At 46.4% G+C, this 27763-nt stretch overlaps 1 protein-coding gene across 2 annotated transcripts in view; it reads left to right on the top strand.

The window, feature by feature from the left end:
* Nucleotides 1-27763, top strand: part of STK10 (serine/threonine kinase 10) — a 121222-nt gene that overhangs the window by 81568 nt on the left and 11891 nt on the right. For both annotated transcript variants that reach the window (XM_079917028.1, XM_079917029.1), the window contains exons 10-15: nt 1641-1771; nt 6329-6452; nt 6903-7082; nt 22359-22451; nt 25298-25427; nt 27348-27472. In XM_079917028.1, coding sequence (XP_079773154.1) covers nt 1641-1771; nt 6329-6452; nt 6903-7082; nt 22359-22451; nt 25298-25427; nt 27348-27472 — 783 coding nt within the window. The remainder of the gene's footprint in view (nt 1-1640; nt 1772-6328; nt 6453-6902; nt 7083-22358; nt 22452-25297; nt 25428-27347; nt 27473-27763) is intronic.

The following is a 27763-nucleotide window of genomic DNA, read 5'->3' as shown; positions in this document are numbered from 1 at the left end:
ACTCAGAAATATTGGCCAAATGAAAGAGAGCCAAAGGAGAGGCAGTCAGCCAGCACGATTAGCTTTGGGAACAGAAAGAAAGCACAGTTTTAACAGGTCGCCAGGACAAGCGGAGATGGCAGCAGCTTTGATGTATAATCATCTTCCTTAGGATAGGGGGTCTGTCCCTTCTCTTAAAAAGACACTAAGGGTTAAAAAGAAAACAGTAATTTTTTTTTTTTTCTTTTAAATAAAGGTTGACCCACCCACAGCCGGGTCCCCACCTCTTCTCAAGGGTATTGAGAACATCCTTTGCTGGCGGGCTGGCAGTGAGTCAGGGAACGAGGCTGTTCTGATAAGAGTCCACAGCTGCGTCAGCACCCTTGGCTTGACGGGGAGCCTGTTACCCCCAGGCGGAGACCCTGTGACCAGGAGCAGCTCTAGTGTGAGGGCTGCACCCAGGCCTCCTTCCTCCCCCGCCATCTCCAGCCAGCCTGCATTTCTGGTTGCTAGCCTGACTCATCTTGAACTGAGTCCTGGGACACGTGAGCTGGATGCTGTAGGGCGATGAGCTGCAGGGTGACCTTTCAGGGCCCGTAGCATCCAGAGCTCCTGGGTGAGGGGCTATTGGAAGAGGTGGGAGCCTGCAGGGGAGGGGAACCCAGACCTCAGGGCCAAGGGCAGTCTGCTGGGCTCAACCGAGCGGGCACGGGGGTCAGCGCGGGCTTTGAGGGCAGAGGCCTCCTGCTGGGCGCCACCCTGGCTCTCCCTTCACTCTCAGGCTGGCAGGCCCTCGGAAAGGCCGGCCTGGACTGCACCAGGAAGGGCCTCGGAAACCAGTGGAGAGGTCGGAGGGGAGAGGCCGTGATGACTTCCGTGCAGGCCCACGGGCCTCATCCGAATCAGGATGGAGAACTTTCAAAGGGTATTTAAATACCCTTAACTCCTCCTGGAGGAGTTCTGGCAGCACTGTGTAAGCAACCACACGTGAAAGGCATGATTATTCATAGGGAAAAGTAAAGATAAAGATTATGAGTAATCTCGTGGTGGCTCCAGATGGGCGTGGCCTCCTGTGGAATTCAGGTCAGGTCAGATTTGGCTGCCAAAGCAGTTATGAACTCTGGTTTTCCGGGCTCTTTGGATTTTGGCATTGAGGATAAGAGATCGTGGTCTGCAATAATAAGTATCAAAAATAAATACCAAGCGTTGAACCCTTGCCACGAGCCGGGTGGTGTTGTATGCCCCACCACCATCGCACCTTTGGAACCTCCTCTGACAGGTCGGGGAAGCTGAGACTCGGAGAGGCCAAGGGACTTGCCCAGGGTCACAGAGCCAGTAGGTGGTAGAGGGAAGATTGGAACCCAGCTCGCTCTTTCTGACGCCGCGTCTTGTGTGTGAGAGAGTGCTTGGCAGCCAGCGAGCAGGGGATGGGCTGTGTCTGAAGGGCGAGATCAGGGAGAGGAAAGGGCCCAGCGTCAGACACTCAGGGCCCGCTCCCCCCATTGAAAAGCTTGAGGCAAGAGGGGGACAATGGACAGTCGCCTCCTACCTGGACGGGGCTGAGGCTCTGGGGCCAGGAGGGCTGTGGGCTGCACCCTCTGTGTCGCCCGTGGATTCGTAGCTGTGATGCTGAGCTTTGCCTGATGATCTGCCCCGGCCAGAACTCGAGGCTGCACAATAAGACCCTCAAGAGGACACGCAAGTTTGTGGTGGACGGCGTGGAGGTGAGCATCACCACCTCCAAGATCATCAGTGACGATGAGAAGAAGGACGAGGAGATGAGATTTCTCAGGTAAGCCCGGGAAGGGCCGCTGATGGTGGTGATAGGGTGGGGATGCGGTGAGAGGGATGGGCGTGGGTCCTCCTGGTGCAAGAGCTGTTTGTCTGTCTACAGCATCAAGTGTGGGATCAGGGACACAGAAGGAAGCTGGCTTTGCCTGAGATCCTGCATTCTCTAACCCACCCAACCCCCCATCCACCAATCCATCCACCCACCCATCCATCACCTACCCACCTACCCAGCCCTCCACCCTCCCTTCCAGCCAGCCAGCCATTCACCCATGTATCCATACCCCCCAGCAGGTTGGGGGACATGGTGGTGACCCAGGTAGTTGAGGCTGTTGCCTTTGTAAAACTTACACCTCATGGGCCAACAAACAGCACACAAGATAATTCCCAACTGTGGTACATGCTGTGAAGGGAATAATATGGGTGAAAGGATAGTGAGCCCCTGGGCCGGGGTCGGGGACGCCGCTCTGTGGGAAATCCCCTGAGCAGAGCCAGGAGGTTGAGAGGAGCTGGCCACGAGCAGAGCCGGGGGATCACGGAGGGAACTGCAAGGCCAAGGCCTGACGTTTGACTGCGTGGCTTGTTTAGGGACCTGAGAGGGCAGGGCTGGAGTGTGGAGTGTAAGGTGGGAGGGAAAGGATAAGGAGCCGTCCCGGAACCTGCAGGGCCAAGGTCATGTTGGCCCGTGGGCAGGGGTGGAAGAGTGTGGATTTCATCCCCAGTGTAGCTGGAGTGAAGCAGGTGGAGAGTGACCAGCGGTAACATCCCTTTTGAAAGCCAGCTCCACTGCCGTATGAGTCTGGGCGTAGAGGGGGCAGGACTGAGGCAGGGATCCAGGGGGACCCCGGCCAGGATGGTGGCCAGACAGAGGGAAGAAGTGGTTGGATGCAGCATGCATTTTGGAGGCAAAACCCATGAAACTGGAAGGGATTGGTGTGGGGAGGAGGGTGTGAGGCAAAGCTGTTTGCTAAGAACCATCTTTGCACTTTTAAGGCGCTCAGGTGCCCTGACAGCCCTCCTCAGGGAGACCCTATCTCGGCCGTTCTGTAAATTAGGAAACTGTTTCTTTTTTTTTTAAACCTTTTTTTTTAAGGTAGAGTTTATTAATTAATTAATTTATTTTTGCTGTGTTGTGTTTTTGTTTCTGTGCGAGGGCTTTCTCTAGTTGCGGCGAGCGGGGGCCATTCTTCATCGCGGTGCATGGGCAGCTCACTATCGCGGCCTCTCTTGTTGCGGGGCACAGGCTCCAGACGCGCAGGCTCAGTAGTTGTGGCTCACGGGCCCAGCTGCTCTGCGGCATGTGGGATCCTCCCAGACCAGGGCTCGAACCCGTGTCCCCTGCATTAGCAGGCAGATTCTCAACCACTGCGCCACCAGGGAAGCCCTAGGAAACTGTTTCTTGGTGGGAACTTACCTGCCTCAGGTCATCCAGGTGAGAAGCTCTGTCTGTGTGAGGATTCTACCCGGCTTCCACTGGACCAGGAAGCTTGCTGGGGGCCTGCAAGGGGTGGGGGTGAGGGGCTTCACAGTTAGGGAGGGAGGCCTTGGACCCACGAATCTCCCTTGAGGCCAGGCCTTTGAAGGCTAAATTCATGATTGATTTGTAGGACATCTCTAACATATCAAACACATTCATATCTTTAAAAAGCACAGGGACTTCCCTGGTGGTCCAGTGTTTAAGACTCCACGCTCCCAATGCAGGGGGCCCGGGTTCAATCCCTGGTCGGGGAACTAGATCCCACATGCGTGCCGCAGCTAAGACCCAGTGCAGCCGAAAATAAATAAATAAATAAATAAAAAAGAAAAAAAAAAGAAACAAGGCCTGATTTTCCTAGAGGGGTGAGATAGGGAGGGCGGGAGAGAGACGCAAGAGGGAGGGGATATGGGGATACATGTATATGTATAGCTGATTCACTTTGTTATACAGCAGAAAGTAACACACCATTGTAAAGCAATTATTCTCCAATAAAGATGTAAAAATAAATAAATAAATAAAATAAAAAGGAGAAAAAAAAACACAGACATCTCAAAGCCAAACATAAGCAGTTTTGGATGGCTGGGGGCATTTCTGCCCTCTAGGAGCCAGGGGGATGAGAGGCAGACTTTTCATTGGTGGAGTTTCCGCGTGGACGCATATGCGTGTACACACGCACACGCACGCACGCACTGGTGTCCTCATCTGTGTGCGCTGGAGAGGCGTGAGGCTGGGGGAGGGGTGGGTGTGGTTGCTCTTGGACAATGACACCACCTTCTGTTTTAATGGTCACCTGGGAGGTGACCTGTACTCCTCACTCTTCAGACCCCAAGGGCTCCGTTTCCTTTCCATCACCTCCCCTCTGGGCAGTTCAGGTTCCTGGGGTTGAAATTCCAGACCCAGCACACCCCGTCTAGAAGCGATGCCTCTGGCCCTGGCACTGAGCCTCCACCTTCCTCCCAAGCAGAGGAGTGGGTACCACTTAGGTTTGAAAGGTGAGATTTAGCCGCGGTGGAGAAGAGGTGCCCACGGTGAAAGAACAAGGCTTTGCTTGTTTGCCTGCTGTGGTCTGAAGGTCCGCACGTCCTGTCAATGTGGCCAGGCCGCCAGGCTGTGAGCTCTGGCGGGCTCTGGCCCACGTCCCTGGTCGTACCTGGATCCTAGCGTTTCCGGAGAATCGGGTGACACGTAGGCTTTTGAATGGTGTCACCGAATGGTTGCTCTCACAGATTGAGGCTGCTAGGTCAGAGTTCCTTCTGGTTTTGCCTAAGATTGCTGGTTCTTTCCTTCTTAAGCCTGTGTCTGCCTGCCTTTCCCTTGTGAGAACTCAGGTTGGTCAAGGAGGAGATGTCAGAACCTGGCTGCTTACCTCCTTCTCTGTTCGTTTTTTGGTCAATTGTTCTCTGAGCCTTAGTCTCTCTTGTGTCAGGGTCTCCCTCTCTTCGTCAGCTCTCAGCAATCACCTCCTGTCTCCTCTCTTCCCAAACGCAGAGGCTCCCAAGGAAGCTTTCTTCTGTGCCTCTAGAAAGCATTTCTGGCTTTTCCCAGAGACTGGGCAGCCTTTACCTCTTCTTCTCGTTATCATTCGAGAAGTTACCACTTGGGGAGTGATTGCCATGTGCCAGACAGACACTACAGGTATCATCTCATGTAACCTTAAAGAACCTGAGAGGTAAAGATTATCTCCCCATTTTACAGATGCAGGAACAGAGCCTGCAAAGACTGAGCGACTGCCTAAGGGAAAGTGAGCTGAGCTAAGATTCAAATAAGGCCCCCCGACCCCTGAGAGCCTGCAGGCCTCTCCTCCTGCAGCTGTTCCACTCAGAGCTGTGAGGAAAGCCCCACAGCGGGGGTGGCCATGGTACAGGCTGCAGACACTGGACTGGAATAGGACACGGGCTGCCAGGGAACCGCCCCCCTTTCACAGTCAAGAGGCCCAAGTTCTTTCTGCATCATTTTAATTTCTTTTCTGATTCCATAAATGATACATATCAAGTTTTAATGGACTTGCCCAGAAAGAAACACAGTTGGTGGGGTTTATCCCACCAGTATTTTTTCTGTGTACACACATATACACAGTGACAATAGGTATGTTACCAAATGAAGGTATACTGTGTGGTTGGGGTCAAATTTTTATTGTATTTACATTCTGAATAGGTAATATCGTGGTTCAAAACTCGACAAGAAAAAGAGGGTAAACAGCGAAAAATTTCCCTCTCTCACTTTTCTGCCAGCCATCCAGCTCCCCTCCTTGTGTTAATATTTTACAGTGTAATCCTTCCAGAAACACTCAGTGTTTAAATAGGAAAGTAAACACACACATGCACATGTGCACACACATATAGGGTCCTTTTTGTTTTTCACCCAGTTGGTAGGTAGCATAAGAGACCCACACTCTTCAACACCTTGCTTTTTTCATTCAGGGATCCATCCCTATCTGTTCATAAAGAATTGCTGCATTTTTCGTAGATTTTTTTTTCCATGTAATTCAATATCTCCGAGAACTTGATTTTTTTAATGGTTGTATAAAATTACATCAGATGGACATATTTAATTAGACTATATTGATGGACATTTGTTTCTAATTTTGTACTATTATAAATAGCGTTGTTACGGATATCCTTATTCAATTTTGTTGTGCATCTATGAATATCTCTTTAGAATCAGTGTCCAGAACTGGAAGCTACTATGTCAAAAGGCAGAGACTTATTGCATTGTCCTCCCCCTATATTCTTGCTTATTTAATGAAGATGTTATTTCTTTTTAATTTGTATTTCATATCCACCTAGCTAATTTAAAGATTTTGTCTTTTGTTTCATGTCTGTCCATGTTCTGTGCCGCTTTTTAAAATTAGAATATTCCTGTTTTTCTTATGGATTTGGAAGCACCCTTTATATATTAAAATTATTAATGTTCTGTCTGTCAATAAATGTCCAATAAAGTCTGAGTTCTAAGTTCGCGTCATGCCTCTACCCCAGTCTTGTGTGACGCCTCTCCACGCCCCAGCCTTCAGTGTCCCTAGCTATGAGTTACATGATCACTGAGGGCAGTTTCTGACTGAAATGTCCACATCCTTCCACCCTTCAGGCGCCAGGAACTCCGAGAACTTCGGCTGCTCCAGAAAGAAGAGCATCGGAACCAGACCCAGCTGAGCAGCAAGCATGAGCTGCAGCTGGAGCAGATGCACAAACGTTTTGAACAAGAAATCAATGTGAGCGTGAGAAAAGATGGGTCCCTATAGGGCTTCTTGCTTCCATGTTTTCTTTAAGCGGAAGTTGCAGAGTGAGGATGATTGGGCATGGAGAATAATTCACGACAATTGCCCAATTCCTCTGTTTCCTGATCTCATTAGGCGTTGACTTATAAACACAGCATTGCATGAAGGTCACGATGCTCCTCTGAGTCACGCAGGAGGATCTCTAGAGGGGCCATAACCTTTACTGATCCCCATGCAACAACCCTGTGAGGTAGATGGTCTGGTCTTCCTTTTGCACATGAGCAAAAAGACTCAGAGAGGTTCAGTGACTTGTCCCAGGTCACACAGCAAAGAGGTGGTAGACCTGGGATTCAAACCCAGGTCTGAGCACGGGCCCTGGGCTTTCCCCATCTCCCTCCCAGGTATAAGGTGACTTTCCTGAATTTCCCTTTCTGCTCCTTCCAGGCCAAGAAGAAGTTCTTTGACACAGAGCTGGAGAACCTGGAGCGTCAGCAAAAGCAACAAGTGGAGAAGATGGAGCAAGACCATGCTGTGCGCCGCCGGGAGGAGGCCAAGCGGATCCGCCTGGAGCAGGAGAGGGACTACGCCAAGTTCCAGGAGCAGCTCAAGCTGATGAAGAAGGAGGTGAATACGTGTTGGGTGGAAGCAGGGGTGTCTAGGAGGATTAGGACCCTCCCAGTTGCAAGTAATCAAAACCCAACTCAACCTGGCCTCAGAAACAGAGGGAATTGGGGGGAGCTTGTATGCATGAAAAGCTCACATCCAGCTATGTCTGGGTCTACACCCTCCCGCTGTGGCAGTAGGAGCCCCTTCCCCGTCATTTGGGCTCTGCTTTCCTCTGTGTGGATTTGGTTTCAGGCAGGCCCTCGCCATGCGGCCTCAGGCAGCTTCCTGTACATCCCCCCAGCTTAGCAGCCCTCGCTGAAAGAGCAGGAGGAAGGAAGGGATAGCAGTTCAGGGAAACTTGAGATGCTGTCTCCAGAGGGGCCGTGGGTGCCGGATGGGTGCACACACGTCCTCCATGCCCTACTCTCCCTCCCCCCAGAACAGCAGCCCCCTAGTTTGGACCTATGTGCCTGTTCTCCCTCTTTTCCCATCCAGCTGGAAGGGGAAGTGGGAGGTGGCAAAGAGGTAGATGGTCCTGAGACAAGGGAAGGGTGGCGTATTTCTCAGCCTGCCCAGGGAAGGGCATCTGGGTCCCAGAGAGCAGCTCACACCTCCCCCTGTGGAGCCAGACACTGGGAAGCTGGGACAGACTTTCTTTCCTAAACTCTCAGGAGGAAGGAGGGGGACGAGGAGGGTAGAAGCCCTGGGGCAGGTATACCGATCAAGGCTGCTTCCCAATCTCCAGATGGGAGCAGCAGGTGAACAGCTTCCATGGTGCTCGGGGACCTCAGAACCCAGCTCCTAGACTTGACTGTGACGGACATGACACTTGGTGTATCCAAGGGCCTTCCGGTGGCTGCCTGTGGGAACCGGGGCCACGGGCTGGCTGAGCAGGGCCAGGGCTGGGATGAGACAACTTGTCTAGGGCACAGAATTTAAGGAGGTGCCAAAAAACTCCATAATCAACATAAATAATATTCTGATGCAGTGTTTTAAAATAAAAATTCATGTAAAATATTCATGATGAACAGAATATCAGCTATTTAAAACAGAGGCAGGGGACTTCCCTGGCGGTCCAGAGGTTAAGACTCCGTGCTTCCACTGCAGGGGGCGCGGGTTTGATCCCTGGTCGGGGAACTAAGATCGCACGTGCCGCGTGGCGTGGCCAAAAATAAATGAAATAGAATAAAATAAAATAGGCAGGATCCGACAGGGCTGGGGTTAGTGTGAGGCGATGAGGCTGAGCCCTGCAAGTATAGGACTTGACCCTGTCTGTATTTGAATTTTGTTCATAATTTTTTTTTGCATGAATTTTGAGTTTTTAAAATTGTATTTATCTTGATCACTGAGTTTTTTGGCATTCCCTTTTGTGCCTGAGGTGAGTGCCTTGGCTTACCCTGGTCCTGAACCTCCTGCTGAGAGATGGGCCAGTGGGCTGAGATGTGTGGAGGGGAGGAGGGAGAAGCTGATACTAAGCACATCCCCAGCTCCAATGCTGGGAGCACAGACTTGGTTCCAGGTCTTGGCTGTGTGGCTCAAAGCGAACTGCTGGGCTTTGGACAAGCTACAGGCAGACCTTGTTTTAACGCACTTCGCAGATACTGTGTTTTCTTATCTTTACAAATTGAAGGTTGGTGGCAACCCTGCGTTGAGCAAGTCTTTCTGCACCATTTTTCCAACAGCATTTGCTCCCTTCCTGTCTCTGTGCCACATTTTGGTAATGCTTGCATATTTCAAACTTTATCATTATGATTATATTTGTCATGGTGATATGTAATCAGTGGTCTTTGATGTTACTTTTGCAAAAAGATTACAACTCGCTCAGATGATGATGAGCATTTTTTTAGCAATAAAATATTTTTTAAGTTATATACAGTTGTTTTTTTTTTAGACATAATGCTGATGCACACTTAACAGACTACAGTATAGTGCAAAGATAATTTTTTCTATGCACTGGGAAACCAAGATATTCACGTGACTTGCTTTATTGAGATGTTTGCCTTATTGTGGTGGTCGGGAACCGAGCCAGCAATATTTTTTGAGTTCTTGCCTGAGTTCTGGCTGCCTTCTGTCACAGTGAGAGTTATTCAGCTACTGTTCTGTTGAATATCTACATGTGTGGCACTGTAGGAGGTGCCAGGGATACTGTAATGAACAAAATAGATAGGGTCCCTACACTCAAGGAGTTGTTAATTGCCAGGGAAACCAGAAAAAAAAAAAGCACAACATCAAATAAAAAAACACTTGCCCATTGCATAGATGCTGTGAGAGCAAATAGGTTGGTTAACTAGAGAAGTTACGGAGAGATCAGTATGTGACATTTAGGCTGAGACCAGAAGGATGTTTCTAGGAGGGTGGAACAGCATGTGCAAAGGCCCTGAGGTGTGGGAAAGAGCTTGGAAAGAACTGAAAAAATGATCAGTGTGGCAGGAGCTTAGGAAGCGATTGGGAGATTTGGACGAGATGAAATCAGACAGGTAGAGAGGGGCCAAATCACGGAGGGAGGTGAGTCAGAGGCAGGAGTTTGCTGTTTGATTCGGTGCTGTTTACCGTGCATTCCTCTCAGATATTTTGAGCATTAAATGAGAAGCACCCAGTGTCTGCCCCAGAACAAGTACCCCGTGGATTCCAGTTTCCTCTTGGCGCCTCACCCCATCACATGCGCGCACCCTTTGTACGTGCGGGTGGGGGAAGGAGTTGTGGGGACTTTAAAAGTGGGAAAAAGAGGAGGTGCCTGGGACGGGGAGGTGTGAGGGGTCGCCACGGAGTTCCTCGCCCTTGGCCAGCACCGACCTTTAACAAAGGTGGACGTTCTTGTTGTTGGCAGCATTCTAGGAGGGTTTTCAAGCCTGTCAGTGAATTCTGAGGCAGTGCGTAGGATCTGGTACTTGGGCTTCTACTCAGATTCAGTTTTTAGGTTTTCTTTTTCCCTGGGTGTTTTTCTTCAAAACGTTTTCATGGAAAGAAAAAGCTTGACCTCTTTGCCCTTTTGGCTTCTGCCGTTTGCTAAGACTGTGACCCTGTCACTGTCCTCCCATGAGGCATTCTTGCCGCCAGGACTCCGGCTCGCTGACTGAACAGAGCCGCTGGCTTTAACCTGCTTCACGGTGGAGCCAGGCGAAGTGTAGGCGGCTTGTGCTTGCTTCCGGTTCCCAGAGCTAGCTGCAGGGGTTTTGTTACTTAATTAATCAGTATATATTTTTAGAGCTCCTACTGTTTGTCACCCCTGTATTAGGCAGTGATGAGCAAATCACACACAGCCCCTGTCCTCAGATTTGCCATTGTTGTAAGAGGCTGTCAATAGGGAAAGAGTTGCATGTTACATGGTTATAAGAAGTTTGAGAACATACTACATTTTTATCAGAGGGAGTAAAGGGGGAAGGTGGCCTTTTCCACTTGTAAAGAGAGAAGCAAGTTCTTTTAGGATGGCATCATAGGGAAGTGGTTGTGTGGGCCTGGAGTCAGAGAAACCCGAGTTTGAATCCCGACTCTGAACTCGGGCAAGCTGCTGCAACTCACGGAGCCTCTGTCTCCTCTGTGAAAGCAGGTAATGACAGGATCACTCATGACGCTGTTCTGGATAGAGACTAAATGACAGAGCCAGGCGCCTGGCACCTGGTAAGCACTTACTGCATGCTGGCCCTTTCGGTTATTCTTACCATTATCATTATTATCAGTGTCCAAAGTAAGGTCTAGAGATTCTTGCTGGTGGGGGCCAGTGAAGGGCTTTGCTTCATGGTACCCCCCCCCAGGTGTCCCACGATTCCATGTCCTGCCATTGCCTACTCCACAGTCTGAAGACCTTCGATCACAAAGGTCACCTGTGTGAGGGCTGCTGGCAAAGCCCAGCAGGGAGTCTTGGGTACGCCCTTGGATTGGTGGTTAGGATGTACCAGCAGGGGTGAAGGACAAAAGTGGGAATGAGTAGGACCCCCAGTTGAGCGGGCTCTGAACTATCCACAGATGCATTAGCCAGCCCAGTGCTGCATCAGAGAAATCCACACGTGGATGCTGGAGAAGAAGACCATACACAGACCCACGTGGACTTGACTTTAATTAGTTCAGAGCAAGGAAGGGTTCACCCTGTCCATCTCCCTATGATCCACTGAATGTGAGAAAGCCAGTCATGGTGTGATCTCAGGCATAGAAAACATACAAAAATAACAGAGGGTAAAACTTGAGATGCCTCATGGGACCTCTTTCATGGTTACAGCAATTGTTATGAAATATCATGCTAATGACCTTCCAGCATTTAGGAGGTATGCATATAGGAAATATCATTATTCGTAAGCTAGTTGAATGGGGACGTGTTTATTCTTCGTTGTTGTTTCAAGTAATTAACTAAATCTAGTACTGTGTGTGTCTACATATAGAAATAGAATAAATGTATAATTGTGTTCTATGAGAATGGAATTGATGGTCTGGTCCTCAGTCCCCATACACACAGTACACTTAACATCCACGAGAAACTCAGTGGACAATTGTAACTTACTTCTTAGATCATCTAAATTTGAAAACAAATTCAATCAGTCTTGAAGGAAATCTTTCCAGAACTCTTTGTTTTCCTGCCTTCCTAGGCAAAACTCATTAAACATAATTTAGCTATTTCTTAAATAGTTTGGATCTCTGTAACATCAGAGAGTTATATTCCTGGAAGGACCCTAGAAGTTTTAGTTAAAAGCCAGATCATTTTTTTCTGATGAGAAAATGGGAAACAAGTCCAGGGACTGTTCCAAAGATGTGCAGTTGGACCAGAAAGCAGGATTTCTGACATGTAGCAGAAAGCCTCTCTTTATAGACCTCAGCCAGAGTGGCGCTGGTCCATCCCTGTCCTCAGGGGTTACTTATGAGCAGGTCCAGGTGTCCCTTTGCTAAGTAGCTCCATGGGACTCTACTCTGAATGTTCTTTTGTTTTCTCCCTCCGTTGTCAGTGGTATAAGACTGTTCAGTGCCGTTAGCAGAAACCTCCAAACCCTTTTCTAAACTGCTGTTTCTCATCTTCTGTCCTGGAAAACCACATCATCAAGCTTGAAAAGCACACTTCTAAGCTAGTGCATCCTTTCAGTTGTATGATGCCTTGAATGGGGCTGTCAGAGGCGTTTTGATGAACACCTGACTGGTGCTGAATTATGGTTATGTACCCTATTATCCAAGCGAGCCCTTGGACATGGAAGGTGATGTGGCACAAATGAGATTTTTGAGATATTTTGTGAGGACTTCCAACACAGTGATTCTCAACCAGGGACTCTTTTGCTCACCAGGGGACATTTGGCAGTGTCTAGAAACATTTTTGTTGTCACAACGGGGGAGAGGGTGCTACGGCATCTAGTGGGTAGGGGCAGCGATGCTATTAACATCCTGCACGGTGCGTAGGACATCCCTCGCAACAAAGAATTATCTGCTTCCAAAGTCAGTAGGGCCAAGGTTGAGAAACCCTAATCCAAGGCCATTAAAGCTAAAGAACAAAGGGGCAGAATTCAGATTACAAACCTAAAACCATGAAAGAAAACACCCAAGAACTGGAGGAAGAGACAATAAAGAATAGTTGGTAGGATTTGGGGGTCAGATGATAGTGTATGTTTAACTTTAGGGGAGGCCGCCAAACTTTCCCAAAAGAGTCTGTATTATTTTACATCTCCAAGACAACGTGTGAGAATTCCAGTTGCTTCCCATCCTCACCAGTACTTGGTATTATCAGTTTTATTTTTTGTTTTAGCCATTCTGATAGGAAGTGGTAGCTCATTGTGGCTTTATTTGCATTTCATTAATGACTAAAGTTGAGTATCTTTTCCTGTGCTTTTTTGCTATCTATCTATCTTTTTTGGTGAGGTACCTGTTTAAACCTATTACCCATTTATTTAACTGGGTGATTTGTTTTTTTATTACTGAATTGTGACAGTTATTTTTACATTCTGAATACAAGTACTTTGTCAGTTATATATTTTGCAAATGTTTGCTCCCCGTCCGTGGCTTGTCTTTTGATTCTCCTAACAGTGTCTTGCATAGAGCGGAAGCAGTTAATTTTGGTGAAGTCCAACTTATCATTTTTTCTTAGGGATCGTGCTTTTAGTGGCTTATCTAAGAAATCTTTGCATAACACAAGGTCATATGTTTTAGATGTTTTATAATTTTAGGTTTTATATTAAATGCATAATGTATGATGAGTTTCACCATTATTATCATTATTGTTTTGCCTGTGGATGTCCTAGCATCTAGTTTTCTAGCACCATTGGTTGAAAAGACTGTGCTTTCTCCACTGACTTGCCTTTGCATCTTTGTGCAAAATCAATTGACCACACATTTATGTATCTATACCTGGACTCTCTGTGCTGTTCTGTTGATCTATCTTTTACCAGTTCTACAATGTCTTGATAAATATATTTTTACAGTAAGTCTTGAAATCAGGTAGTGTGAGTCCTCCAACTTTGTTCCTTTTTTCAAAATTGTTTTGGCTATTCTAGTTCCTTTGCCTCTCCATATACACCATAGAATCAGCTTGTTGATTTCTATAAAAATGTCTGCTGGGATTTTTGATTGAGATTGAGTTGAATCCATGGAGCAAGTTAGGGAGAAGGGAATCTGAACAATATTGAGCCTTCCTTTCCATGAACACAGTACATCTCTCCATTCATTTAGGTCTTCTTTGACATCTTTCCTTAGTGTTCTTTTTTAGTTTTCAGCATACAGATTCAGCATATATTTTGTTAGAATTATTCTTATTTCATATGTTTTTGGTGCTGTTGTACAAGGTGCTATTTTTTAATGTCAGTTTCTTTTTTTCTTCATTTGTGAGTATACCAGCATTTATTTTTAATTAATTAATTAATTAATTTTTAAAACATCTTTATTAGAGTATAATTGCTTTACAATGTTGTTTTACTTTCTGCTGTACAACAAAGTGATTCAGCTGTATGTATACATATATCCCCATATCCCTTCCCTCTTGCGCCTGCCTCCCACCGTCTGTATCCCACCCCTCTAGGTGGTCACAAAGCACCAAGCTGATGTCCCTGTGTGAGGCAGCTGCTTCCCACTAATCTATTTTACATTTGGTTGTGTATATACATCAGTGCTACTCTCTCACTTCATCCCAGCTTACCCTTCACCCTCCCTGTGTCCTCAAGTCTGTTCTCTACATCTGCATCTTTATTCCTGTCCTGCCCCTAGGTTCATCAGAACCATTTTTTTTTTTAGATTCCATATATATGTGTTAGCATATGGTATTTGTTTTTCTCTTTCTGACTTACCTCACTCTGTATGACAGACTCTAGGTCCATCCACCTCACTACAAATAACTCAGTTTCGTTTCTTTTTATGGCTGAGTAATATTCCATTGTATATATGTGACACATCTTCTTTATCCATTCATCTGTTGATGGACACTTAGGTTGCTTCCATATCCTGGCTATTGTAACTAGAGCTGCAATGAACATTTTGGTACATGACTCTTTTTGAATTATGGTTTTCTCAGGGTATATGCCCAGTAGTGGGATTGCTGGGTCGTATGGTAGTTCTAGTTTTAGTTTTTTAAGGAACCTCCATACTGTTCTCCATAGTGGCTGTATCAGTTTACATTCCCACCAACAGTGCAAGAGGGTTCCCTTTTCTCCACACCCTCTCCAGCATTTATTGTTAGTAGATTTTTTTTTTGCGGTACGCGGGCCTCTCACTGTTGTGGCCTCTCCCGTTGCGGAGCACAGGCTCCGGACGCGCAGGCTCAGCGGCCATAGCTCACGGGCCCAGCCGCTCTGCGGCATGTGGGATCCTCCTGGACTCCCCTGCATCGGCAGGCGGACTGTCAACCACTGCGCCACCAGGGAAGCCCTGTTTTAGGTATATTTTGATTTCCTCTTTGATTTCTTCAGTGATCTCTTGGTTATTTAGTAGCGTATTGTTTAGCCTCCATGTGTTTGTATTTCCTACAGTTTTTTCCTGTAATTGATATCTAGTCTCATAGTGTTGTGGTCAGAAAAGATACTTGATATGAGTTCAATTTTCTTAAATTTACCAAGGCTTGATTTGTGACCCAAGATATGATCTGGCCTGGTGAATGTTCCATGAGCACTTGAGAAGAAAGTGTATTCTGTTGTTTTTGGATAGAATGTCCTATAAATATCAGTTAAGTCCATCTTGTTTAATGTGTTATTTGAAGCTTGTGTTTCCTTAATTATTTTCATTTTGGATGATCTGTCCATTGGTTTAAGTGGGGTGTTAAAGTCCCCTACTATGAATGTGTTACTGTCGATTTCCCCTTTTTGGCTGTTAGCATTTGCCTTATGTATTGAGGTGCTCCTATGTTGGGTGCATAAATATTTACAATTGTTATATCTTCTTCTTGGACTGATCCCTTGAACAGTATGTAGTGTCCTTCTTTGTCTCTTATAATAGTCTTTATTTTAAAGTCTATTTTGTCTGTTACGAGAATTGTTACTCCAGCTTTTTTTTTTAAATTTATTTATTTTTGGCTGTGTTGGATCTTCGTTTCTGTGCGAGGGCTTTAGTTGCAGCAAGTGGGGGCCACTCTTCGTTGTGGTGAGCGGGCGTCTCACTATCGCGGCCTCTCTTGTTGTGGAGCACAGGCTCCAGACGCACAGGCTCAGTAGTTGTGGCTCACGGGCCCAGTTGCTCTGCGGCATGTGGGATCTTCCCAGACCAGGGCTCGAACCTGTGTCCCCTGCATTGGCAGGCAGATTCTCAACCACTGCGCCACCAGGGAAGCCCCTCCAACTTTCTTTTGATGTTCATTTGCATGGAATATCTTTTTCCATCCTCTCACTTTCAGTCTGTATGTGTCCCAAGGTCTGAAGTGGGTCTCTTGTAGACAGTGTATATATGTGTCTTGTTTTTGTATCCATTCAGCCAGTCTCTGTCTTTTGGTTGAAGCATTTAATCCATTTACATTTAAGGTAGTTATCGATATGCATGTTCCTACTACCATTTTCTTAATTGTTTTGGATTTGTTTATGTAGGTCTCTTCCTTCTCTTGTGTTTCCTGCCTAGAGAAGTTCCTTGAGCATTTGTTGTAAAGCTGGTTTGGTGGTGCTGAATTCTCTTAACTTTTGCTTGTCTGTAAAGGTTTTAATTTCTCCATCGAATCTGAATGAGATCCTTGCCAGGTAGAGTAATCTTGGTTGTAGGTTTTCCCCTTTCATCACTTTAAATATGTCCTGCCACTCCCTTTTGGCTTGCAGAGTTTCTGCTGAAAGATCAGCTGTTAACCTTATGGGGATTCCCTTGTATGTTATTTGTTGCTTTTCCCTTGCTGCTTTTAATATGCTTTCTTTGTATTTAATTTTTGATAGTTTGATTAATATGTGTCTTGGTGTGATTCTTGTTGGATTTATCCTGTATGGGACTCTCTGTGCTCCCTGGACTTGATTGACTATTTCCTTTCCCATGTTAGGGAAGTTTTCAACTATAATCTCTTCAAATATTTTCTCGGACACTTTCTTTTCCTCTTCTTCTTCTAGGACCCCACTAATTCGAATGTTGGTGCATTTAATGTTGTCCCAGAGGTCTCTGAGATTGTCCTCAATTCTTTTCATTCTTTTTTCTTTCTTATGCTCTGCGGTAGTTATTTCCACTATTTTATTTTCCAGGTCACTTATCCTTTCTTCTGCCTCAGTTATTCTGCTATTGATTCCTTCTAGAGAATTTTAAATTTCATTTATTGTGTTGTTCATCATTGTTTGATTGCTCTTTAGTTCTTCTAGGTCCTTGTCAAATGTTTCTTACATTTTGTCTATTCTGTTTCCAAGATTTTGGATCATCTTTACTATCATTATTCTGAATTTGTTTTCAGGTAGACTGCCTATTTCTTCTTCATTTGGTCTGGTGGGTTTTTATCTTGCTCCTTCATCTGCTGCATATTTTTCTGTCTTCTCATTTTGCTTAACTTACTGTGTTTGGGGTCTCCTTTTCGCAGGCTGCAGTTTCATAGTTCCCATTGTTTTTGGTGTCTGCCCCCAGTGGGTAAGGTTGCTTCAGTGGCTTGTGTAGGCTTCCTGGTGGAGGGGACTGGTGCCTGTGTTCTGGTGGGTGGGGCTGGATCTTGTCTTTCTGGTGGGCAGAGCTGCATTTGGTGGTGTGTTTTGGGGTGTCTGTGACCTTAGTATGATTTTAGGCAGCCTCTCTGCTAATGGGTGGGCTTGTGTTCCTGTCTTGCTAGTTGTTTGGCATGGGCCGTCCAGCACTGGAGCTTGCTGGCCGTTGGGTGGAGCTGGGTCTTAGCATTGAGATGGAAATCTCTGGGAGAGCTCTTGTCAATTGATATTACATGGGGCCAGGAGGTCTCTGATGTTCCAATGTCCTGAACTTGTCTCTCCCACCTCAGAGGCTCAGGCCTGACACCAGGCCAGTGCACCAAGACCCTGACAGCCACACGGCTCAGAAGAAAGGGGACAAAAAAAGAAAGAAAAAATAATTTTTTAAATAAAAAAGTAAAAATAAATAAAATAATTAAAATTAAAAAATAAAATAATCAAAATTTAAAAATTTAAAAGTACTAGAAGGGCTTCCCTGGTGGTGTAGTGGTTGAGAATCTGCCTGCCAATGCAGGGGACACGGGTTCGAGCCCTGGTCTGGGAAGATCCCACATGCTGCGGAGCAACTAGGCCCGTGAGCCACAACTACCGAGCCTGCGCATCTGGAGCCTGTGCTCCGCAGCAAGAGAGGCCGCGACAGTGAGAGGCCTGCGCACTGCAATGAAGAGTGGCCCCCGCTCGCCGCAACTAGAGAAAGCCCACGCACAAAAACGAAGACCCAACACAGCCAAAAATGAATAAATAAAAATTTTTTAAAAAGTACTAGAGAAAAGAAAAGAAAGAGAGCAACCAAACCAATAAACAAATCCAGCAATGATAACAAGCGCTAAAATGTATACTAAGATAAACATAAAAATCCGAAACAAGTCAGTTGCAGACAGGAAACCCCAAGTCTACAGTTGCTCCCAAAGTCCACTGCCTCAATTTTGGGATGATTCGTTGTCTATTCAGGTATTCCAGAGATGCAGAGTACCTCAAGTTGATTGTGGGGATTTAATCCGCTGCTCCTGAGGCTGCTGGGAGAGATTTCCCTTTCTCTTCTTTGTTTGCACAGCTCCTGGGGTTCAGCTTTGGGTTTGGCCCCACCTCTGCGTGTGGGTTGCCCTCAGGCTTCTGTTCCCGCCCAGACAGGATGGGGTTAAAGCAACGGCTGATTAGGGTACTCTGGCTCACTCATGCCGGTGGGGTGGGGGAGGAGGAAGGGGTACAGTAGTTATAATTGGAATGCGGGGCGAGCCTTTGGCGGCAGAGGCTGGCGTGGTGTTGCAACAGCCTGAGGCGTGCCGTTCCCCGGATCACAGGACCCTGGCAGTGGCGGGCTGCACAAGCTTGCGGGGGGTGGGGGTTGGGCATGTGGCTAGTGACCTGTGCTTGCACACAGGATTCTTGGTGGCTGCAGCAGCAGCCTTAGCATTTCACACCTGTCTCTGGTGTCCAAGCTGATAGTTGCGCACCCGTCTCTGGAGCTCGTTTAGGCATTGCTCTGCCTTCTGTGGGCAGACGGGGAAGGAATCCCCTCTCGTGTACCCCGAAACAATGGTCTTTTGCCTCTTAGGCAGGTCCAGAGTTTTTCCTGGACTCCGTCCCGGCTAGCTGTGGTGCACTATACCCCTTTCAGGCTGTGTTCATGCAGCCAACCCCAGTCCTCTTCCTGGGACCAGACCACCGAAGCCTGAGCCTCAGTTCCCAGCCCCGACCTGCCCCAGCGGGTGAGCAGACAAGCCTCTCGAGCTGGTGAGTGCTGGTCGGCACTGATCCTCTGTACGGGAATCTCTCCACTTCGCCCTCTGCACCCGTTGCTGTGCTCTCCTCCGTGGCTCCAAAGCTTACCCCCCCACCCCCACCCCACCCTGTCTCCGCCTGTGAAGGGGCTTCCTAGTGTGTGGAAACTTTTCCTCCTTCACAGCTCCCTCCCAGAGGTGCAGGTCCTATCCCTATTCTTTTGTCTCTATTTTTTCTTTTGCCCCACCCAGGTGTGTAGGGATTTTCTTGCCTTTTGGGAAGTCTGAGGTCTTCTGCCAGCCTTTAGTAGGTGTTCTGTAGGGGTTGTTCCACACGTAGATGTATTTTTGATGTGTTTGTGGAGAGGAAGGTGATCTCCATGTCTTACTCCTCTGCCATCTTGAAGGTCCCCCTTAATGTCAATTTCTAATGTCAGTGCTAGAGTATAGAAAATAGTGGTATATTGATCTTGTATACTGACCTCACTAAACTCACTTACCAGTTCTAGTACTTTTTAAAATATAGATTTCTTGGGATTTTCTACATAGACAATGATGTCTGCAAACAGAGTTTTATTTCTTCCTATATGCTTTTTGTTTCTTTTTCTTGCTTTATGATGCTGGCAAGGACCTCTAGTGGGATGTTGAATAGGAATAGTAGAGTGGACATCCTTGCCTTGTTTCCAGTCTTAAGGGGAAAACATTTAGTATTTCATAGTTAAGTATGATGTTAGCATTAGGGTTTTTTGTAGATGCCCTTTCAGATTAAGGAAGTTCCCTTCTATTCCTAGTTTGCTAATAGATTTTGTCATGAATGGATGTTGCATTTTGTCAGATGTTTTTCCTATATCAATTGATGTGATCATATAGTTTTTCTTCTTTAGTCTATTGATATTGTGAATTACATGGCTTTGTTTTCAAATATTGAATGAGCTTTACATTCCTGGGATAAAGCCCACTTGGTCATTATGTAGTTTACTTTTTATATATTACTAGATTGAATTTGCTAATATATATTTTTTTGAGTATAATTGCTTTACAGTGGTGTGTTAGTTTCTGCTCTATAACAAAGTGAATCAGTTATACATATACATATGTTCCCATACCTCTTCCCTCTTGTGTCTCCCTCCCTCCCACCCTCCTTATTCCACCCTTCCAGGTGGTCACAAAGCACCAAGCTGATCTCTCTGTGCTATGCGGCTGTTTCCCACTAGCTATCTACCTTACGTTTGGTAGTGTATATATGTCCATGCCTCTCTCTCACTTTGTCACAGCTTACCCTTCTCCCTCCCCATGTCCTCAAGTCCATTCTCTAGTAGGTCTGTGTCTTTATTCCTGTCTTACCACTAGGTTCTTCATGACATTTTTTCCCCTTAAATTCCATATATATGTGTTAGCATACAGTATTTGTCTTTCTCTTTCTGACTTACTTCACTCTGTATGACAGACTCTAGGTCTATCCACCTCATTACATATAGCTCAATTTCATTTCTTTTTGTGGCTGAGTAATATTCCATTGTACATATGTGCCACATCTTCTTTATCCATTCATCCGATGATGGACACTTAGGTTGTTTCCATCTCCGGGCTATTGTAAATAGAGCAGCAATGAACATTTTGGTACATGACTCTTTTTGAATTATGGTTTTCTCAGGGTATATGCCCAGTAGTGGGATTGCTGCGTCATATGGTAGTTTTATTTGTAGTTTTTTAAGGAACCTCCATACTGTTCTTCATAGTGGCTGAACCAATTCACATTCCCACCAGCAGGAATTTGCTAATATTTTGATGAGGACTTTTGAGTCTATTTATGAAAAGGATTTGGTCAGTGGTTTTAATGTCACTCTGGTTTTAGTTATCTATTTCTTCTTGAATGAGCTGTGGTAGTTTCTTTCAAGGAATTTGTCTATTTCACCTAAGTGGCTGAATTTACTGACATAAAGCTGTTCATAGGATTCCTTTAGTATCCTTTCTAATGACTGTAGGATCTGTAGTGATGTCTCTTTCACCCTTCATACTGGTAATTTGTGTTGTAGTATCCTCTTCCTCTCCCTCCTCCTTTTTCTTCTCCACTTCCTCCATCTTCTCTGTCAATCTGACTAAAGGTTTATTAATTTTATTGACTTCTGCCTGATTCTTTAGCCAGAAACACAATGTTTCTTACAGTTTTAGCCACTGCATCACTGTCTAGGACAGGGGCAAAGCCAGGAGAGCAAAAGGAAAAAAAAAAATTCCCAGGAAACTCACCCCTGGTACCAGCCCCTTCTATAAGTTTTGACTCCCTTTCATAGCCACCTGATTTTGTTTACTTTTCAGAGTCCTCAGTTAGTTGCTTTTTGTATTTTATCCAGAGTTTTTCACTGTAATCAGCAGGAATGAGAGGCTGCATTGGCGTACCTCACCATGCCAGAAGTAGAACTCTCCTGGAATGCTCCTTTTTGATCATGGACAGTATGGAAAAATCCTTCACTACCTGCTCCTAAGAGCCCTGTCAGTGAGTGCATGTTTTGGGGTGTCAGGTAACTGTGAAGATATGGGTTACTCAGAGAAAACTGAGGAACTGTAGCTTCCTTATAGTGAAGTGTCATGAATCTCTTCTTCTTCTGTTATATAAAACAGAAAGCCAGTTCCAGCTGGCCTGAGAATACTATTAGTTCACCATCTGCCCACCTGGCATCTTTTGGAGTCTCAAAGACATCAAACCAAGAACTCCCATCTCTGACCAGGAGGGCAGAAGTGTCACCAGGCATCCTTCATCTCTTAACATTGCTTCCATGCATTGATTCTGTCTCAGGCAGACCCCCTCCAGGGTGGTCCACCATGGCCTACATCCTCCCAGCTCAGCAACCCCAAAGGACAGAGAGCGGCTTCCCCCAATAATTCTAGCACCCATCCTGAAGCTCTCACTAGCCCAGTGAAGATCACATGCTCATCTCTGAACCAATCCCAGATGCCAAGGCATGGAATATGCTGATTGACAGCTTGGATCATATGCCCAGCCTAGAGTCAGATGGGGCTGGGGGCATCAGCCATACCTGAACCTCAGAGACTGAGCAGGGGCTACCTAATGCATGCATTCTCACCCCCAAGGAGTTAAAAACGTCTTAGATATTATAATGGTCTAACAGATTGACAGTATATCTGTGGGATTAAAATTTCATGGTGTTGGTTCATTAGGGAAAAAAATGTCTAAAAAAGGGCTTCTGAGGGGGCAACAATTTAAAAAGAGGTTGAGAAACGTTGTCCTAAAAGAAACTGAGGTGCTGTCATCAGAAGAAGGGGGATGGATACCAAACAGCGAAAACGGCATCTGTCTGCTCTGAAGGAGTCTGGAAACTGGAGCCAGCAGCAGACGGGTGGCCAGTAGGTGTCATCTGTCAGCGGAGTGGAGAGCAGAGTCGGGGCAGGTGCCTAGAAAGCTGAGCCTCCTCTTCAGTCTCCCTGGCCCAGGAGTTCTGGGATTGAAGGCTTATTCAATATGAAGTGTGGAGGTACGCTGACCTAGCCATTCTCTGCTGTCTCTGGTGCAGGTGAAGAATGAGGTGGAGAAGCTCCCCAGGCAGCAGCGGAAGGAGAGCATGAAGCAGAAGATGGAGGAGCATGCGCAGAAGAAGCAGCTTCTCGTGAGTCCTTGCCCCTCAGTTGGGGAGTAGAGGGGTTGGGGAGTCACAGGTTTGAGTCCCTGAATGGTGACCAGAGCTCTTCTCTGTCTGTGCCCATGCCCTGCCCTTTGAATACTCACCTATCTCTCATTCTGAATAAATCAGACCATCCGGATTATCCTCATTCTGAATAAATCAGACCATCTGGATTAATCCTCCCTGTTATCATCTCCCCCATGCAGCCTTCCTTGATTGCCCTTGCTCCAGCTGGAAGTGAGCTCTCCCATCTCTAGGAGATACCACAGACCTTTACATCCACCTCTCCCAGAGCCTTTAGCGCTTCCTGCCTTGTTTTAGAGCTGTTTGTACATCACATCTTGACCAACCCAGTACATCCGTCTGCCCACTTGGCATCTTTGGGAGTCTCAAAGACACCAAACCCAGATTTCCCAGACCTGGTCCTGTTCTCGTGTTCTGAGGGGACACCGTCCTCCACTGTGATGTCAGGCCAGAAGCCTTGTCATTCCTGACACCCCTTTTCCCTGCAATCCTTCATCACCTCTTGAAGCCTGGGTTTTGTTTTTCTTTTAATCTCCAAACTCCCTCTGGATCCATCAACTTGTCAACATCTCTGTGACTCCCTAGCCATTCTTGTCTTTTGCCTGGACTACTGCAGTAGCCTCCCAGCTAGTTTCCCTCCAGTTCTTGCAGTTCTTTCTCTCATACCAGTTGTTGTGATCAATACGGATTCCAGATCTGATCATGGCACCCTTCCCCAACAGCCCTGGGCCTTTAAAACCTTCAGTGGCTCCCACTTTGTCCATAAGATCAGATCAGCCTTCTCACATGCTTTCAAGGCCCTATAGGTCTCGTTCTTGTCAGCCTCTCCCAGCTACACTCAGTACCCTCTACCCCAGCCTCGGTAGCCTTTTCACTTCATGTTCTCATTTTGTCCCACTTCCTCTGCCCCCAAATGCAAAGAAAATTAGAGTCTACAATTACAATTGTTTTGTATGTTCTCTGGTTTAGCATTCACGGCTTACCAGGATAGGTGCTGTTTGGTTTCCCCTTTACAGAGGAAGAAGCTAAGGCTCAGAGAGGTGACACTGCACAGTTAACAGTGGGGTCCGAGGCCTCAAGCTGAGTCTGACTCCAGGACACCATCATACTTTCCTCCAACCTGTCCCTTGACAGGTTGATTAGAAAAAGAATGCAGGGCTAGGGAGGGTGGGGAGACAGGCCCTAGTCCCCACAGAGGGAGAGAAGACTGGCCCTTTTAGGAGGCCACTCTGGAAGTTGCATCAAGAGCTTCAAAAACATACACATCCTTTGGCCTAGATTTTCTGCTTCTAGGACTAATCTTGAAGATGAATCATCACAGAGGTTCAAGGACATTTAGCTACCAGAATGTGAAGAGCAGCAGTATCTAAAATAAAGAAAACCTATAAACAACCTATTATATATTGGGTAGATAAGTTGGGTATAGCTAGCTATACCATGAAGTATTTTCAGCCATTACAACTTATTTTTGATAGGAGATTACATCATGACATGGAAAGGTCTTTTTAATAATTTTTAAAAGTTGTGGTAAAATAGACATAACATAAAATTTGGTATCTTACCCATTTTTAAGTGTGCAGTTCAGTGATATTAAGTACATTCACATCATGGTGAGTACCATCACCAAGATCCATCTCCAGAACCCTTCATCTTGCAAAACAGAAACTCTGGACCCATTAAGCAGTAATTCCCCATGACACCCTGCCTCCAGTCCCTGGCAACCGCCATTCTACTTTCTGTCTCTACAAATTTGACCTCATATAAGTGGAATCATACAGTATTTGTCCTTTTGTGTCTGGTTTATTTCACTTACCTTGTCCTCAAGATTCATTCGTGTTGTAGCATATATAAGAATTTCCTTCCTTTTAAAGGCTGAATAATATTTCATTGTATGTATATACCACATTGTGTTTATGCATTCATCTGTTTATGGACACTTGAGTTGTTTCCAATCCCTTGGCTGTTGTGAATAATGCTGCCATGAATATGGGTGTACAAATATTTCTTCAAGTCTTTTAAAATAATCTTTGTGAAACAACAGATGTAAATACATTTATATAGATACACCAAAACCAGTTGCTAGCATTAAGTGATAAGATTAGTGCAAATTTTTAGTTTCTTAACATGTTTCCTAAAATTTTTATTAAAAATTTTTTTTTAAATTTATTATTTTTTTATTGAAGCATAGTTGATTTGCAGTGTGTTAGTTTCAGGTGTACAGTGCAGTGATTTAGTGATATCTATCTATAGATAGATAGATAGATAGATATTCTTTTTCAGATTCTTTTCCCTTATAGGTTTTTTTGTTTGTTTGGTTTTGGGTTTTTTTTGGCTGTGCCCCATGCGCAGCTTGCGGGATCTTAGTTCCCTGACCACGGATCGAACCTGGGCCCTCAGCAGTGAAAGCTCCAAGTCCTAACCGCTGGACCACCAGGGAATTCCCCCTTATAGGTTATTACAAAATATTGAGTATAGTTCCCTGTGCTATACAGTAGGTCCTTGTTGGTTATCTACTTCACATATAGTAGCTAAAATTTTTTAATTTAAATTTCAGTTCTTTACTCTTTATTAACGAAAGTTTAAAACATAGGCAGAAAGGGGTATAACAGTATAATGAATCCCCATATACCCATCACCTGACCTCAGTAATTATTAATTCCTGCCCACTCACTGCCCCACTCTACTGTATTATTTTGAATCAAATCCCAGACATCGTATTATGTCACCTGTTAATATCTCATTATGTATCTCTAAAAAAAAATAACCACAATATCATGAACACGTCTAAAATTTTAAATACTTAATAGGACCGGGACTTCCTCGCCAAGCAGAAGGAGGACCTGGAGTTGGCGATGAAGAAGATCACGGCCGACAACAGGCGGGAGATCTGCGGCAAGGAGCGCGAGTGCCTCACTAGGAAGCAGGAGCTCCTTCGAGGTGGGTGCCCGAGAGCGGGGCGCGCATGTGGGCCCAGACTCTCCATGAATGTACATGCCAGCCCCGGGCAAGGAAGAACTGCTAGGTCTTCTCCACCCTAAGACCAAACATCAGCCTTTATGGTGAAACATGAGGAAAATCCCCACTGAAGTCAGGACTGAGGCAGAGATACCAGTTAGCAACAACACTATCTGACACTATTGTGGATGTCGAGGAAAGGAAAAAAAAAAAAGGAAGCAATGTAGAGTGGGTGGAAATTGCACGTGAGTGAGCTGGGTTAACGGGGTCGGGGGGGGGGGCAGTACTGAGAGCTGCTCCTAGCAGGCAGCACGTAGTGAGCGACTCCTCTGCCTAGCCACGTGCCTTAATCTTACACCTTAGTCACCCTGCATCCTACCCGTAACCCTGCACGGCAGGCCCTACTGTCCTCCCCATTTTTATAGATGAGGAGGTTGATGTTTGGAGAGTGACTCTTCTGTGGCCTGGGTTGCACAGTTAATGAGTGGTAGAGTGGGCCCTGGATGCAGACCTTATCTTGAAGCCAAGCTCTTAACTACCCCTGTGTGGTGGTGCTTTGGCAGGTTTGCATGCTGTTGAGTCCCTCCCAGCATTAGACTGTCCGGGGACAACAGTGTGAGCCACCACCCAGACGGAGGAGAGCAGGGGAGACCCTGGGGAAGAAGGGGATCAGAAAGGGGGCTTATGTATCTGATGATGTCACTCAGCTGAGGAAGCTCTGGGGTAGAGAGCTCTGGAGGGTGCAGGGCTTGGGGTCTGTATATAGCCCCCAGGCTATCTAATTTATGGCTAGCAGATGTTGGGTACAATTTTATGGGGTATGCAAAGCAAGCAGGCTCCAAATGGCTGGAAGTCTGTTGTTTGAACTGCATTTAAAACAACTGGATGGGTGAAAATTAGAGTTTGGTGCCTGTGGGCTTGGGAGCTAATGGTCCCTGTCCGTTGTAAAGATGTAAACATAGGACTAATATACGAGTGCTGTCTCTGGCTCATTATTATAACAGGGGCCACAGCCAGGACTCTGATGGCCAGGGCAGTTAAAACAGTATAAACCACTCAGTGCTTGATGTGGGCCAAGAAAAATGGGGTCCTTGGTATTCCGACATTCTGAATAGAGCCACGGATGTTTCAGAAAAGCCCTTGTTTCCTTTTCTTATCATGTGATGGCCTGTAAGAACCATCCTACCTGTGGGACTGGGGTTCTGATTTTGGTTTAGAAGCCAGATCACTGTTTTGATGTTCTGTGGATAGATGCTGGCTTTCATGGAACAGGACTGCAGTGAAATAGACAACTTCGCAGTAGGCTGAGCATGACCAGCTGTATCTTGCAGGGCGTGAGGTTCTCCATCTGACACCAGCTCCCTGCCCTGTCCTGAGACTTCCAGTGATAAAATGCCAGATAACTGTTTCAATAATGCATATATGGGACATGAAGGGTCTCACCTATTTTTCGAAGGAGGAAATAGTGACAAGAGGCTGTCTTCTTCATGGGGTTTCCACGTGAGCCCTTCCTATTTGCCCATTAGGAAAGCAGAGGTGCAGTGTAGATTGAACATAAAAGTATCTTCCAAGGACATTTTCCCTCCGTGGTGTGGTTGTGCCCATTTGGCAGAGATGGAAGGTGAGGCCTGGAGAGGATTTTGCGTTCATCTCAAATCCCAGTGATGCAGCTGGGTTTTAGCCTCTGGTTTCTCTGGCTCCTGACTCCAAACACTTCCTGCTCTACCATGCTGCTGGGTGCTGTCATCCCTGGAAGTTTCTAGGAGTTGGCTCAGCCCACATAGTCTAAGGACGTGGCACAGTTATCAGCCAGTGTGAGGAGACCTGGCTCGGGGCAGTGGAGGGGAGGGCCTAGTGGGGCTCTGGCCATCTGCACCTCACCGGGTGACATGTCCTCCACAGACCGGGAGGCGGCGCTGTGGGAGATGGAGGAGCATCACCTGCAGGAGAGGCACCAGCTGGTGAAGCAGCAGCTCAAAGACCAGTACTTCCTCCAGCGGCACGAGCTGGTGCGCAAGCATGAGAAGGTGAGGCTCCTAGTCAGCTTGGGTTCGGGGGCTGCCACTGGGAGACCTGGGAGAGCCGCGAGGCTGCCCCTCAGTGGGGCATCACTTGCTCCTGAGAGCAGCCAAGTCGGCCACAGTGAGGCTTGAGAGCTTCTTGGGCGATGTCCTGCCTCAGATCCAGGGGCTAGGAATTGGGGAAACTGGCAGGGAAGCAGATGGCCCAAGCAGCTCCCTCGCTGACCCTGACACCTGATGTACGTGTCTCTCACTTTTTCCCTTTTTTTGTCCTGCCTTTCTTTCCATTTTCATTTT

The sequence above is a fragment of the Stenella coeruleoalba genome (genome assembly GCF_951394435.1).
Source record: "Stenella coeruleoalba genome assembly, chromosome: 3".
Lineage (NCBI taxonomy): Eukaryota > Metazoa > Chordata > Mammalia > Artiodactyla > Delphinidae > Stenella > Stenella coeruleoalba.
This window is presented reverse-complemented; position numbering and strand designations above follow the sequence as displayed.